Below are 17,500 nucleotides of genomic sequence, written 5' to 3'. Positions count from 1 at the left end.
TTGTATGAAAATCTCATTCAACTTGAATAGGTAATAATTTATAGATAATTGTCTATAAATTTGACAATTATTTACAAAAAAAACAGTACTATTAAACTATATATATATATATATATATATATTATAATTTTCTTTTCTTTTCTTGTTTAGGTAATAGGTAATAATTTATAGATAATTGTCTATAAATTAGACAATTATTTACAAAAAAAACAGTACTATTAAACTATATATATATATATATATATATATATATATATATATATTATAATTTTCTTTTCTTTTCTTGTTTAGGTAATAGGTAATAATTTATAGATAATTGTCTATAAATTAGACAATTATTTACAAAAAAAACAGTACTATTAAGAAGAAAAAAACATATATATATATATATATATATATATATATATATATATATTATAATTTTTTTTTCTTTTCTTGTTTTTGAACACTGACTTTTTGCAGTGTAGTCACTGCCGTTGTGTCCTTGGACAAGACACTTTACCCACCTGCTCCCGGTGCCACCCACACTGGTTTAAATGTAACTTAGATATTGGGTTTCACTATGTGAAGCACTTTGAGTCACTAGAGAAAAGCGCTATATAAATATAATCACTTCACTTCAATAGTAAATAAATGCGATCAAAAGTCTGCTTACAGTGGAGCCTATGTGAGTAGATCTATTCTGCCTATAAAGACCTTAAAAAATCCAAAGAGATCTATTAAGGTTTTATATACATGATGTAAGTACATATGTAATGTAGTAACAGGCATATTTATAATAACATGTAATATGTACGCATTTCTCTCATTTTAAGCATATGTGGCACAGTAATTTTCAAAAACGCAAGCCCAAAAAAGTAATTAATTACTCTGGACTTGCCTGCCAACTCTCTCTGCTCCACGGTCGGGGTCCGACTTCAAAATGTTATGGAAATGCGGTCCTCGATTTCGAGGTGGAGTTTTCCAGGAGCGGCGAAAGTCATCCGCCTGTACGGGAACGTGATGATGTAACACTTCAATTATGCAAACTTCATTTGTTCAATGATTGGATTGTGACGTTATGGCGAGAATGAAGGTGGCGAGTGCAGATACTGTACTGAGTGGGTTGAGAGCTTGCCTTTGAAGGACTGAGTGGGCCGGCAAAGGCTGTGACGGTCATCAGTGGATCCCTCGGGCTTTTTGTGTGTCGTTGGATCAGTGAGAGGCTTTCTGAGGATTCCGGAGACCACAAGGAACCGATGATGGGTTGAGAGGTGTTGTCTGCTGCCCTCAGCAAGGGGACGTAGCAGCGGTCTAGGAGAAAGTGTATATCAGACTTTAATTGTAGAATCAACCTTTATTCTTCTGTGCAGTTCACATTGTGACTAAACAATATTGTATTTAAAGGGGAACTGCACTCTTTTTGGAATTTAGCCTATCATTCACAATCAAAACAATGGATGGATTTTTGTATGCATTCTAAATATTAAATAAACGTAAATAAAAGTTCTCAATTGGAGCTCCACTATTTTGCTCATGAATTCCGATTAATAAGCATTCAAAAAGCGCCAACAATACTACATTTACATTTCATGACTTGAATACTAACCAAGTATTAGTGATATCGTTATTATAAGCGCTAAGACAAACTAGTTATAGCGGCGCCGGGATCACTACAGTGTGTGCCTATGTTTATATCATCGGTGGTCTGCTGCTTCTTCGTTCCCTGTAAGTTTATTCTGGATCATAAATCCTGCATCTCACCTGCACAGAAGTAGACTGAGTAGGTATTCCATCAAGTTGGTACACTTTATTGCTATTCTAATGTTGCTGGGTCGGGTTTGGTTTTGGAATTGGATTGCATTATTATGGTATTGTTGTGAATTGTTTTGTTGGATTGATAAAAAAAAAAAAAAAAAAAAAAAAAAAAAAATACAAATTAAAAAAAACATCCAAATCCCGATTTTTTTAGTAATCTAAAAAAACTTTTTTTTTTTTTGACCAATAATTTAAAAAAAATAAAAATAAAAAAAATAAATAAAAAAATAAAAAAACTATTTGGTACACTTTATTGCTATTCTGAATGTTGCTGGGTCGGGTTTGGTTTTGGAATTGGATTGCATTATTATGGTATTGTTGTGTATTGTTGTTGGATTGATTAAGCCCGATTTTTTTAGTAATCTAAATTAATAAAAAAAAAAAAAAATTCATGTTCAACTCACTTCATTTAAATCCCCTCCGTCTCCCGTTTCCTCTGGTGTCCCCCAGGGCTCTGTTCTTGGTCCCCTGCTTTTTATCATTTACATTCTTCCCCTGGGCAATATTTTCCGTAAATTTAAAATACATTTTCACTGTTATGCGGATGACACCCAGCTCTACATCTCAACCAAACCAACTGCCTCTCTTCCGCCTTCCTCCCTTACAGACTGCCTCAGTGAACTCAAGCAGTGGTTCTCATCCAATTTCCTTCAACTCAATAGTAATAAAACCGAAATCTTACTTGTCGGTACAAAAACTATTCTCGCCAAAACCAACAGCTTGTCCATTACTCTCTGCAATTCCTCTGTCTCACCCTCCTCCCAAGTCAAGAGTCTGGGTGTCATCCTTGACAGCACACTCTCCTTTCAAGCCCACATAAACAGCATTACCCGGTTTGCTTACTTTCATCTTCGGAACATTAATCGTCTTCGCCCATCCCTTACCCCACATACAGGTAAAAGCCAGTAAATTAGAATATTTTGAAAAACTTGATTTATTTCAGTAATTGCATTCAAAAGGTGTAACTTGTACATTATATTTATTCATTGCACACAGACTGATGCATTCAAATGTTTATTTCATTTAATTTTGATGATTTGAAGTGGCAACAAATGAAAATCCAAAATTCCGTGTGTCACAAAATTAGAATATTACTTAAGGCTAATACAAAAAAGGGATTTTTAGAAATGTTGGCCAACTGAAAAGTATGAAAATGAAAAATATGAGCATGTACAATACTCAATACTTGGTTGGAGCTCCTTTTGCCTCAATTACTGCGTTAATGCGGCGTGGCATGGAGTCGATGAGTTTCTGGCATTGCTCAGGTGTTATGAGAGCCCAGGTTGCTCTGATAGTGGCCTTCAACTCTTCTGCGTTTTTGAGTCTGGCATTCTGCATCTTCCTTTTCACAATACCCCACAGATTTTCTATGGGGCTAAGGTCAGGGGAGTTGGCGGGCCAATTTAGAACAGAAATACCATGGTCCGTAAACCAGGCACGGGTAGATTTTGCGCTGTGTGCAGGCGCCAAGTCCTGTTGGAACTTGAAATCTCCATCTCCATAGAGCAGGTCAGCAGCAGGAAGCATGAAGTGCTCTAAAACTTGCTGGTAGACGGCTGCGTTGACCCTGGATCTCAGGAAACAGAGTGGACCGACACCAGCAGATGACATGGCACCCCAAACCATCACTGATGGTGGAAACTTTACACTAGACTTCAGGCAACGTGGATCCTGTGCCTCTCCTGTCTTCCTCCAGACTCTGGGACCTCGATTTCCAAAGGAAATGCAAAATTTGCACGGTTGGGTGATGGTTTGGGGTGCCATGTCATCTGCTGGTGTCGGTCCACTCTGTTTCCTGAGATGCAGGGTCAACGCAGCCGTCTACCAGCAAGTTTTAGAGCACTTCATGCTTCCTGCTGCTGACCTGCTCTATGGAGATGGAGATTTCAAGTTCCAACAGGACTTGGCGCCTGCACACAGCGCAAAATCTACCCGTGCCTGGTTTACGGACCATGGTATTTCTGTTCTAAATTGGCCCGCCAACTCCCCTGACCTTAGCCCCATAGAAAATCTGTGGGGTATTGTGAAAAGGAAGATGCAGAATGCCAGACCCAAAAACGCAGAAGAGTTGAAGGCCACTATCAGAGCAACCTGGGCTCTCATAACACCTGAGCAGTGCCAGAAACTCATCGACTCCATGCCACGCCGCATTAACGCAGTAATTGAGGCAAAAGGAGCTCCAACCAAGTATTGAGTATTGTACATGCTCATATTTTTCATTTTCATACTTTTCAGTTGGCCAACATTTCTAAAAATCCCTTTTTTGTATTAGCCTTAAGTAATATTCTAATTTTGTGACACACGGAATTTTGGATTTTCATTTGTTGCCACTTCAAATCATCAAAATTAAATGAAATAAACATTTGAATGCATCAGTCTGTGTGCAATGAATAAATATAATGTACAAGTTACACCTTTTGAATGCAATTACTGAAATAAATCAAGTTTTTCAAAATATTCTAATTTACTGGCTTTTACCTGTATATATATATATATATATATATATATATATATATATATATATATATATATATATATATATATATCCTGAAAATATGCAAACAAAACTGTGTTTGGATAATTGATACTTCAAACTTACATAAATAAATATTAAGGAATATAACATAACTTGGCTTCTGAGAGCTTCAAAATGTAGTGAATAAAATGCTAAAGTTGTTGATAAACAAGCAATTATTTTAATAATTAAATATAGTCATTTTAAATGAATTATTATGATAATTTAAAATTAATTATTTCAAACAAGTTTATTTTAATGTAACATTCTATGGCTGGATGTAATAAGGAGTCAGAAAAAATAAAAATAAAAAATACAATTAATTTTGATGTTTTTAGCAAAACATAGTAAAAATGTATTTAGTTTTTTTTTTTTTTTAAATGAATAAATACCTATTTATTTTTAGGTAAGATAAACATAATAATACAATGTATCTCTAGTCTGGATGATTTAGTTCTTGTCACCCTGTTGTCCTCCCGTCTGAAAAAAGGCTGTCCTCACTCAGGTCCAGGAGGGGGCGTGGCCTCCAGCTCCGGCTGAAAATCGGGAGATTTTCGGGAGAATATTTGTCCCGGGAGGTTTTCGGGTGAGGCGCTGAATTTCGGGAGTCTCCCGGAAAATTCGGGAGGGTTGGCAAGTATGCTTTACCACCAGACCTTCGTAACTTAGATTCAATATCCCTCTTCAAATCAAGACTCAAAACACACCTATTCCTGACTGCTTATTCATTGCAATCGTCTTATCTTCTCTATCTTTGTTGTTGTTGTTTTTATACAATTTGATTTTATTGTTTTGATTTTGTACGGTGTCCTTGAGTGCCCAAAAAGGAGCCTTATAAATAACATTTATTATTATTATTATTGTCCGAGTCCATGGTTCTCGCCCGGAAAAGGGTGGAGTGCCATCTACGGGTTGGGGAGGAGATCTTGCCCCAAGTGGAGGAGTTCAAGTACCTCGGAGTCTTGTTCACGAGTGAGGGAAGAGTGGATCGTGAGATCGACAGGCGGATCGGTGCGGCGTCTTCAGTAATGCGGACGCTGTATCGATCCGTTGTGGTGAAGACGGAGCTGAGCCGGAAGGCAAAGCTCTCAATTTACCGGTCGATCTACGTTCCCATCCTCACCTATGGTCATGAGCTTTGGGTTATGACCGAAAGGACAAGATCACGGGTACAAGCGGCTGAAATGAGTTTCCTCCGCCGGGTGGCGGGGCTCTCCCTTAGAGATAGGGTGAGAAGCTCTGTCATCCGGGGGAAGCTCAAAGTAAAGCCGCTGCTCCTCCACATCGAGAGGAGCCAGATGAGGTGGTTCGGGCATCTGGTCAGGATGCCACCCGAACGCCTCCCTAGGGATGTGTTTCGGGCACGTCCGACCGGTAGGAGGCCGCGGGGAAGACCCAGGACACGTTGGGAAGACTATGTCTCCCGGCTGGCCTGGGAACGCCTCGGGGTCCCACAGGAAGAGCTGGACGAAGTGGCTGGGGAGAGGGAAGTCTGGGCTTCCCTGCTTAGGCTGCTGCCCCCGCGACCCGACCTCGGCTAAGCGGAAGAAGATGGATGGATGGATGGATATTATTATTATTCCAGGGCCAGTTTGAAGGTCCTCTTTTTGTTTACCAACTGCAAATGTTCTTGCCTGAATTAATATGACCTGTTTTCTGGTTTTAAGCATGCATAACACGACCACTGATCAACTGATTCCAATTCAAAGAACAAAATATGTGTGTGCTCAGTGACAAGCAAGCAAAAACTGTAATATCAAAGTGTCAAGTTCTTAAAAAAGGGTTTGTTCTTACCTTCTAAATAATCACTTATTTTTTGCCTCACCTCCGGGGTTTGGCTCTTTCTGCTACAGATAATCTAATAAAAGGGTTAAAAAAAAAAAGCCGTTAGTTGATCATCCACACAGCTGACACAATACAGGAAAGAACCAGCTTCTGCTCATCTAAATTTAGCATACAATGTGCCGCCAAAAGGTCACAACTTTAAAACCTTGCTAAGCAAAACTACAACCTGGATAAGTCAAAGCCAGTGCATGCACACTGGCTTTTTGAAAGGTGAGGGGGATTTTAGGTCACAATGAACACGTACATCACAAGGCTTCAAGTCCTCTTTGTTCTTCCTGTTCTTATCAGTATCTGGATGCGAACACAGGACATTGACCACCTCTGGACACCCGAACTTGCAGGCGAAGTGGAGTGGTGTTTCAAAACCCTACGGACAAAACATTGTTGTGTCAACAGACCGGAAGAAGAATCTGTTTTGACTGTAGCCTAGTGACTCACGGCCTTATCTGGAGTGTTGAGGTAAAGATCTACAATATAACGGATGCGTTTCTGCAGCATGGTTTCGTCATCGTCCGGGTACATGAGGCGCATGAACTCCGGGTTCTCCAAGGTGTCCAGCAGAAGCTGGGCGATGCCCGCCTGGTTTTCCTTGGCTGCCACGTGCATTGCGTTATACCTGCAGCCCTCCTGAGGACAAATAGCAATTAACATTGATTGATTGATTGAAACTTTTTGTTAGAATAATTGTTTCTAAATTATCACAAAAACTCTGTTACATTTGAGTGCCCGGTGAGAAGACAAAAGCTGTCTTTGAAGGGTTTTCTGTGTTCTTTCATGTATGGTAATCAACAGAAAGATATTGTTCTAACCCAAGGACTACAAAGCAAAGAGAAAGCAGGATCTGCCCAATTTCCAGACGACCTCTTTTTGAACAGTTTTTTACGAACTTCTTTTTGAACAATTTTACGACCTCTCCTTTTGAACTGTCCATCCATCCATCCATTTTCCATACCTGCCAACTTTTGAAATCAGAAAAACCTAGTAGCCAGGGTCTAGGTGGGGGGTTCAGGCCCCCTACGCAAAATGATTATTAGCATTCAGACAGGTTAAAATGTTGCTAAAACTATCACTTTTCTATCAGTCACAGTGACTTTTCAAAACAAAAATATTACAGCAAAAATCATATGGGTTGATTGACATGTTTATTCTGTAAGCTAACTTCAATAGTTTGAAATTATTTTGACAGTTAATGCCAGTTATCCTGTCAACCTTTCACAAGACTTCAATTTGTTAAATTGCTAAATGGTTCCGTCTTCATGACATCGGCGATACTTTTTGAGGATTCTGTTCCAAGACACTGAATAATGTTTGATGTTTTGGTTCGACCACATCCATATTTTTTGGCGATTTTCGAGTCGGGAAACATTTTCCGAAATAACTGTCCCATGTGATCAGCCAGTGCGATTGGAAGTCCATGCTCAATTGTTGCCTCCGTAAATAAAACTTCAGCATTTATCACATCCAAAGAATCTGTTTGGGCGACGAAAAACGTCGAAAGTTTTTGTATCGCTAGCAACGGCATTAGACTTGTGTTTTTTTGTCCCAACGTGGTCTTTTACATCGCTAATCCCTCCGTGTCCGATCGAAAAATCTTGTCTGCACAAGGTGCAATTCGCGTAGTTTTCACCCTTTTTGGAACGGATAATTATTCCCGGATAGGCTTTTGAATATTCTTCACGGAATGACTGCAGTTTTCTTTTCGGTTTAAGACTCGTTTGCGATTTTTCTCCGGCTGATTCCATGATCGTTCGCTCGTTTGGAAACAATGGCAACTGGTGCCTCGTGCTTGGCAGCGGTGCTATAAATAGCCTCGCGCATGGCATTCGGAATGGCTCGATAGGAAGTTACGGGAAGCAGTGTCGATTGTCATTGTTGTTACGCGATTTCATGAATAAAACTTAAAAAAATGTTGTTTTTTTTAATTAATGAAAAACCGTATTTTTTATCACTGCAACCGTAACCCGGAATAGGTTGATGAAAACCGTACTAATTATGGGAAAACCGGAGTAGTTGGCAGGTATGCATTTTCTACCGCTTATCCCCTTCGGGGTCGCTTCCCTTCGGGGGCGCTGGAGCCTATCTCAGCTACAATCGGGCGGAAGGCGGCGTACACCCTGGACAAGTCGACACCTCATCACAGGGCCAACACAGATAGACAGACAACATTCACACTCACATTCACACACTAGGGCCAATTTAGTGTTGCCAATCAACTTATCCCCAGGTGCATGTCTTTGGAGGTGGGAGGAAGCCGGAGTACCCGGAGGGAACCCACGCAGTCACGGGGAGGACATGCAAACTCCACACAGAAAGATCCCGAGGCCGGGATTGAACTCACGACTACTCAGGACCTTCGTATTGTGAGGCAGACGCACTAACCCTTCTTCCACCGTGCTGCCCTTTTGAACTGTTCGGCAACCAAAGGCAACGCTGTTTACGACCCACTTCCCTCTGGAAGCAGCGGCGGTCAGGTGGTCGGAGAAAGTCAAATAAAGGAGGAGGAGTACAATCTTTCGCCAGAGCGTGCTGAGATACTGTACAAGGGTACAGTGTACAGGGGACTCTCCTCAATATTGAGTCCAAATTTAATTCTGTCTCTGTTTGATTCTTTGCCTTTTGTCTTGTTTAATAGATGTCATCAGTGTTTGAACCTTCCATCCATCCATTTTCTACCGCTTATTCCCTTCGGGGTCGCGGGGGGCGCTGGAGCCTATCTCAGCTACAATCGGGCGGAAGGCGGTGTACACCCTGGACAAGTCGCCACCTCATCACAGGGCCAACACAGATAGACAGACAACATTCACACTCACATTCACACACTAGGGCCAATTTAGTGTTGCCAATCAACCTATCCCCAGGTGCATGTCTTTGGAGTACCCGGAGGGAACCCACGCAGTCACGGGGGGGACATGCAAACTCCACACAGAAAGATCCCGAGGCCGGGATTGAACTCACGACTACTCAGGACCTTCGTATTGTGAGGCAGACGCACTAACCCTTCTTCCACCGTGCTGCCCTTTTGAACTGTTCGGCAACCAAAGGCAACGCTGTTTACGACCCACTTCCCTCTGGAAGCAGCGGCGGTCAGGTGGTCGGAGAAAGTCAAATAAAGGAGGAGGAGTACAATCTTTCGCCTGAGCGTGCTGAGATACTGTACAAGGGTTCAGTGTACAGGTGACTCCCCTCAATATTGAGTCCACATTTAATTCTGTCTCTGTTTGATTCTTTGCCTCTTGTCTTGTTTAATAGATGTCATCAGTGTTTGAACCTGACACTTTTATTAGTAGATTGCCCAGTACAGTACATATTCCGTACATCCATCCATTTTCTACTGCTTATTCCCTTTTTTGGGGTCGCTGGAGCCTATCTCAGCTACAATCGGGCGGAAGGCGGGGTACACCCTGGACAAGTCGCCACCTCATCGCAGGGCCAACACAGATAGACAGACAACATTCACACTCACATTCACACACTAGGGCCAATTTAGTGTTGCCAATCAACCTATCCCCAGGTGCATGTCTTTGGAGGTGGGAGGAAGCCGGAGTACCCGGAGGGAACCCACGCAGTCACGGGGGGGGACATGCAAACTCCACACAGAAAGATCCCGAGGCCGGGATTGAACTCACGACTACTCAGGACCTTCGTATTGTGAGGCGGACGCACTAACCCTTCTTCCACCGTGCTGCCCTTTTGAACTGTTCGGCAACCAAAAGCAACGCTGTTTACGACCCACTTCCCTCTGGAAGCAGCGGCGGTCAGGTGGTCGGAGAAAGTCAAATAAAGGAGGAGGAGTACAATCTTTCGCCAGAGCGTGCTGAGATACTGTACAAGGGTACAGTGTACAGGCGACTCTCCTCAATATTGACTCCAAATTTAATTCTGTCTCTGTTTGATTCTTTGCCTTTTGTCTTGTTTAATAGATGTCATCAGTGTTTGAACCTGACACTTTTATTAGTACATATTCCGTACAATTGACCACTAAATGGTAACACCCGAATAAGTTTTTCAACTTGTTTAAGTCGGGGGTCCACGTTAATCAATTCATGGTAAACAACATGAAGAGGGTCCGAATCATCAACACTAATTATAGTCAGCATATAAAGTTAAAATTAAAGTACCAATGATTGTCACACACGCACTAGGTGTGGCGAAATTATTCTCTGCATTTGACCCATCACCCTTGATCACTCCTTGGGAGGTGAGGGGAGCAGTGGGCAGCAACGGTGAGCACACCCGGGAATAATTTTTGGTGATTTAACCCCCAATTCCAACCCTTGATTCTGAGTGCCAAGCAGGGAGGTAATGGCTCCCATTTTTATAGTCTTTGGTATGACTCGGCCGGGGGTTTGAACTCACAACCTACCGATCTCAGGGCAGACACTCTATATGATACTGACTCTAATTATTGTACAGTAAAGAAAGCCAAGTAAGCACAAGCATATTTTTACCTGACCTGATTAAAGTAGAGATCAATCATTCAATAAATGCATAGGCAAGTTTTCAGATACCCACGTAATCGATTAACCAATTTTCACATACAGAAAAATGTTAAGATGTTTAGAAAACACTAAAACAAACCAAATGTATTGTACAGTGTTTAACACATTTATATAAAGTCGCCCGGTCATATAAATGTTCAGAAAAGTAGTTCAGTATGCAAAAAAGCTATTGTTATTTTTTGGGAAAATAAACTGAAACGATTAAAAAGTTCTTTTTCATCAATAAACCACAACCGTACTTGTTAGAATAATTGTTTCTAAATTATCACAAAAACTTTGTGTTACCGTATTTTCCGCACTATAAGGCGCACCTAAAAACCACAAATTTTCTCAAAAGCTGACAGTGCGCCTTATAACCCGGTGCGCTTTATATATGGATTAATATTAAGATTCATTTTCATAAAGTTTCGGTCTCGTAACTACGGTAAACAGCCGCCATCTTTTTTCCCGGTAGAACAGGAAGCGCTTCTTCTTCTATGCAAGCAACCGCCAAGGTAAGCACCCGCCCCCATAGAACAGGAAGCGCTTCTTCTTCTACTGTAAGCAACCACCCGCCCGCGTAGAAGAAGAAAAAGCGCGCGGATATTACCGTACGTTTCATTTCCTTTGTGTGTTTACATCTGTAAAGACCACAAAATGGCTCCTACTAAGCGACAGGGATCCGGTTCATGAAAAGACGCAATCTCTCCATCCGCACACGGATTACTATTTCACAGCAACTGATATTCCTGTGAACCGCACTGTGGATACAACGGGAGCACGTACGGTGAATATTCGCACCACAGGGAATGAGAAGTCATCCTTCACTGTGGTTCTAGCTTGCCATGCTAATGGCCAGAAACTTCCACCCATGGTGATATTCAAAAGGAAGACCTTGCCAAAAGAGACCTTTCCAGCCGGCGTCATCATAAAAGCTAACTCGAAGGGATGGATGAAGAAAAGATGAGCGAGTGGTTAAGGTAAGTTTAAGTTTACGCGAAGAGGCCGGGTGGCTTTTTTCACGCAGCTCTGTCCATGTTGATATACGATTCCATGCGCGCCCACATCACGCTGGTTTTAATATATTATTAAAGTTTGACTGACCTATCTGACTGTTTTTTTGACATTCCTTTAGCGCAGTTAGATGCGGCTTACAACACGGGGCGGCTTATAGGTGGACAAAGTTTTGAAATATGCCGTTCATTGAAGGCGCGGCTTATAACCCAGGGCGCCTTATGGTGCGGAAAATACGGTACATTGAGTGCCCGGTGAGAGGCAAAAGCTGTCTTTGAACCTACCAAGAAGAAGGCTTGTAAAACTCCACTGTGTAGGGGGAAAGCAACATGAAGGGGTTTCTGTTTTATTTCATGTATGGTAATAAACAGAAATATATTTTTTAAACCCAAGGACTACAAAGCGGAGAGAAGGCAGGATCTGCCCAATTTCCAGACGACCTCTTTTTCAACCTCCTTTTTCAACTGTTTTACGGACCTCTTTTTGAACTGTTTTACGACCTTTTCTGTGAACTGTTTACGACCTTGTCCCTTAGAAGCAGCTGTTGTCATGTGGTCAGAGAAAGTCCAAATAAAGGGGAAGGCGTACAATCTTTTGGCAGAACGTGCTGAGACACTGTAGAAGACTACAGTGTGTCCAGGCGTCTCTCCTCAATTGAGCCAAATTTAATTCTGTCTCTGTTTAATTATTTGCTTTTTGTCTTGTTTAATAAAGTTAGATGTCATCAGTGTTTGAACCTGACAGTGATAGTTTATGTGGCTTCTGACAGCTTGCAAAACTAATTGGTATGTTCAGGATGCAACTAATTAAGTATAATTTAACATCTTGATTAAAAAGGAATAATGAGCTTTAACATTTTTTATGTTTTTTTGTAGAACAGTACATCAGCCCTTTGAGACACTGGTGTTTTAGGGCTATATAAGTAAACTTTGATTGATTGATTGACATTTGCCAATTCATGGAAAACAATAATTATACTTACAACTATCATAAATCTGCATGATTTCCTGCTGGCCCCACTATGGACTGGACTCACACTATTATGTTAGATCCACTATGGACTGGACTCTCACACTATTATGTTAGATCCACTATGGACTGGACTCTCACTATTATGTTAGATCCACTATGGACTGAGCTCTCACACTATTATGTTAGATCCACTATGGACTGAACTCTCACTATTATGTTAGATCCACTATGGACTGGACTTTCACACTATTATGTTAGATCCACTATGGACTGAGCTCTCACACTATTATGTTAGATCCACTATGGACTGGACTCTCACTGTTATGTTAGATCCACTATGGACTGGACTCTCACACTATTATGTTAGATCCACTATGGACTGGACTCTCACACTATTATGTTAGATCCACTATGGACTGGACTCTCACTATTATGTTAGATCCACTATGGACTGGACTCTCACAATATTATGTTAGATCCACTATGGACTGGACTCTCACACTATTATGTTAGATCCACTATGGACTGGACTCTCACACTATTATGTTAGATCCACTATGGACTGAACTCTCACAATATTATGTTAGATCCACTATGGACTGGACTCTCACTATTATGTTAGATCCACTATGGACTGGACTCTCACACTATTATGTTAGATCCACTATGGACTGGACTCTCACACTATTATGTTAGATCCACTATGGACTGGACTTTCACACTATTATGTTAGATCCACTATGGACTGAGCTCTCACACTATTATGTTAGATCCACTATGGACTGGACTCTCACTGTTATGTTAGATCCACTATGGACTGGACTCTCACACTATTATGTTAGATCCACTATGGACTGGACTCTCACACTATTATGTTAGATCCACTATGGACTGAACTCTCATAATATTATGTTAGATCCACTATGGACTGGACTCTCACTATTATGTTAGATCCACTATGGACTGGACTCTCACACTATTATGTTAGATCCACTATGGACTGGACTCACACTATAATGTTAAATCCACTATGGACTGGACTCTCACACTATTATGTTAGATCCACTATGGACTGGACTCTCACACTATAATGTTAAATCCACTATGGACTGGACTCTCACACTATTATGTTAGATCCACTATGGACTGGACTCTCACTATTATGTTAGATCCACTATGGACTGGACTCTCACTATTATGTTAGATCCACTATGGACTGGACTCTCACTCCATTATGTTAGATCCACTATGGACTGGACTCTCACTATTATGTTAGATCCACTATGGACTGGACTCTCACACTATTATGTTAGATCCACTATGGACTGGACTCTCACTATTATGTTAGATCCACTATGGACTGGACTCTCACTATTATGTTAGATCCACTATGGACTGGACTCTCACACTATTATGTTAGATCCACTATGGACTGGACTCTCACAATATTATGTTATATCCACTATGGACTGGACTCTCACACTATTATGTTAGATCTACTATGGACTGGACTCTCACTATTATGTTAGATCCACTATGGACTGGACTCTCACACTATTATGTTAGGTCCACTATGGACTGGACTCTCACTATTATGTTAGATCCACTATGGACTGGACTCTCACACTATTATGTTAGATCCACTATGGACTGGACTCTCACACTATTATGTTAGATCCACTATGGACTGGACTCTCACTATTATGTTAGATCCACTATGGACTGGACTCTCACAATATTATGTTAGATCCACTATGAACTGGACTCTCACTGTTATGTTAGATCCACTATGGACTGGACTCTCACACTATTATGTTAGATCCACTATGGACTAGACTCTCACACTATTATGTTAGATCCACTATGGACTGGACTCTCACACTATTATGTTAGATCCACTATGGACTGAACTCTCACAATATTATGTTAGATCCACTATGGACTGGACTCTCACTATTATGTTAGATCCACTATGGACTGGACTCTCACACTATTATGTTAGATCTACTATGGACTGGACTCTCACTATTATGTTAGATCCACTATGGACTGGACTCTCACTATTATGTTAGATCCACTATGGACTGGACTCTCACAATATTATGTTAGCTCTACTATGGACTGGACTCTCACACTATTATGTTAGATCTACTATGGACTGGACTCTCACTATTATGTTAGATCCACTATGGACTGGACTCTCACACTATTATGTTAGGTCCACTATGGACTGGACTCTCACTATTATGTTAGATCCACTATGGACTGGACTCTCACTATTATGTTAGATCCACTATGGACTGGACTCTCACACTATTATGTTAGATCCACTATGGACTGGACTCTCACTATTATGTTAGATCCACTATGGACTGGACTCTCACACTATTATGTTAGATCTACTATGGACTGGACTCTCACAATATTATGTTATATCCACTATGGACTGGACTCTCACACTATTATGTTAGATCCACTATGGACTGGACTCTCACTATTATGTTAGATCCACTATGGACTGGACTCTCACACTATTATGTTAGATCCACTATGGACTGAACTCTCACAATATTATGTTAGATCCACTATGGACTGGACTCTCACTATTATGTTAGATCCACTATGGACTGGACTCTCACTATTATGTTAGATCCACTACGGACTTGACTCTCACTATTATGTTAGATCCACTATGGACTGGACTCTCACTATTATGTTAGATCCACTATGGACTGGACTCTCACACTATTATGTTAGATCCATTATGGACTGGACTCTCACACTATTATGTTAGATCCACTATGGACTGGACTTTCACACTATTATGTTAGATCCACTATGGACTGAGCTCTCACACTATTATGTTAGATCCACTATGGACTGGACTCTCACTGTTATGTTAGATCCACTATGGACTGGACTCTCACACTATTATGTTAGATCCACTATGGACTGGACTCTCACACTATTATGTTAGATCCACTATGGACTGAACTCTCATAATATTATGTTAGATCCACTATGGACTGGACTCTCACTATTATGTTAGATCCACTATGGACTGGACTCTCACACTATTATGTTAGATCCACTATGGACTGGACTCACACTATAATGTTAAATCCACTATGGACTGGACTCTCACACTATTATGTTAGATCCACTATGGACTGGACTCTCACACTATAATGTTAGATCCACTATGGACTGGACTCTCACACTATAATGTTAAATCCACTATGGACTGGACTCTCACACTATTATGTTAGATCCACTATGGACTGGACTCTCACTATTATGTTAGATCCACTATGGACTGGACTCTCACTATTATGTTAGATCCACTATGGACTGGACTCTCACTCCATTATGTTAGATCCACTATGGACTGGACTCTCACTATTATGTTAGATCCACTATGGACTGGACTCTCACACTATTATGTTAGATCCACTATGGACTGGACTCTCACTATTATGTTAGATCCACTATGGACTGGACTCTCACTATTATGTTAGATCCACTATGGACTGGACTCTCACACTATTATGTTAGATCCACTATGGACTGGACTCTCACAATATTATGTTATATCCACTATGGACTGGACTCTCACACTATTATGTTAGATCTACTATGGACTGGACTCTCACTATTATGTTAGATCCACTATGGACTGGACTCTCACACTATTATGTTAGGTCCACTATGGACTGGACTCTCACTATTATGTTAGATCCACTATGGACTGGACTCTCACACTATTATGTTAGATCCACTATGGACTGGACTCTCACACTATTATGTTAGATCCACTATGGACTGGACTCTCACTATTATGTTAGATCCACTATGGACTGGACTCTCACAATATTATGTTAGATCCACTATGAACTGGACTCTCACTGTTATGTTAGATCCACTATGGACTGGACTCTCACACTATTATGTTAGATCCACTATGGACTAGACTCTCACACTATTATGTTAGATCCACTATGGACTGGACTCTCACACTATTATGTTAGATCCACTATGGACTGAACTCTCACAATATTATGTTAGATCCACTATGGACTGGACTCTCACTATTATGTTAGATCCACTATGGACTGGACTCTCACACTATTATGTTAGATCTACTATGGACTGGACTCTCACTATTATGTTAGATCCACTATGGACTGGACTCTCACTATTATGTTAGATCCACTATGGACTGGACTCTCACAATATTATGTTAGCTCTACTATGGACTGGACTCTCACACTATTATGTTAGATCTACTATGGACTGGACTCTCACTATTATGTTAGATCCACTATGGACTGGACTCTCACACTATTATGTTAGGTCCACTATGGACTGGACTCTCACTATTATGTTAGATCCACTATGGACTGGACTCTCACTATTATGTTAGATCCACTATGGACTGGACTCTCACACTATTATGTTAGATCCACTATGGACTGGACTCTCACTATTATGTTAGATCCACTATGGACTGGACTCTCACACTATTATGTTAGATCTACTATGGACTGGACTCTCACAATATTATGTTATATCCACTATGGACTGGACTCTCACACTATTATGTTAGATCCACTATGGACTGGACTCTCACTATTATGTTAGATCCACTATGGACTGGACTCTCACACTATTATGTTAGATCCACTATGGACTGAACTCTCACAATATTATGTTAGATCCACTATGGACTGGACTCTCACTATTATGTTAGATCCACTATGGACTGGACTCTCACTATTATGTTAGATCCACTACGGACTTGACTCTCACTATTATGTTAGATCCACTATGGACTGGACTCTCACTATTATGTTAGATCCACTATGGACTGGACTCTCAC

The 17,500-nt window shown here is 40.8% G+C and overlaps 1 protein-coding gene across 2 annotated transcripts in view; it reads right to left on the bottom strand.

Annotated features, from left to right (window-relative positions):
* Window positions 1–17,500, bottom strand: part of LOC140679255 (ankyrin repeat and LEM domain-containing protein 2-like) — a 56,607-nt gene that overhangs the window by 18,950 nt on the left and 20,157 nt on the right. For both annotated transcript variants that reach the window (XM_072914297.1, XM_072914298.1), the window contains exons 5-9: window positions 6,596–6,784; window positions 6,402–6,524; window positions 6,107–6,170; window positions 1,118–1,293; window positions 881–987 (exon numbers count right to left, since the gene is read on the bottom strand). In XM_072914297.1, the coding sequence (XP_072770398.1) occupies window positions 881–987; window positions 1,118–1,293; window positions 6,107–6,170; window positions 6,402–6,524; window positions 6,596–6,784 (659 nt within the window). The remainder of the gene's footprint in view (window positions 1–880; window positions 988–1,117; window positions 1,294–6,106; window positions 6,171–6,401; window positions 6,525–6,595; window positions 6,785–17,500) is intronic.

Source organism: Nerophis lumbriciformis, linkage group LG12, assembly GCF_033978685.3.
Source record: "Nerophis lumbriciformis linkage group LG12, RoL_Nlum_v2.1, whole genome shotgun sequence".
Lineage (NCBI taxonomy): Eukaryota > Metazoa > Chordata > Actinopteri > Syngnathiformes > Syngnathidae > Nerophis > Nerophis lumbriciformis.
This window is presented reverse-complemented; position numbering and strand designations above follow the sequence as displayed.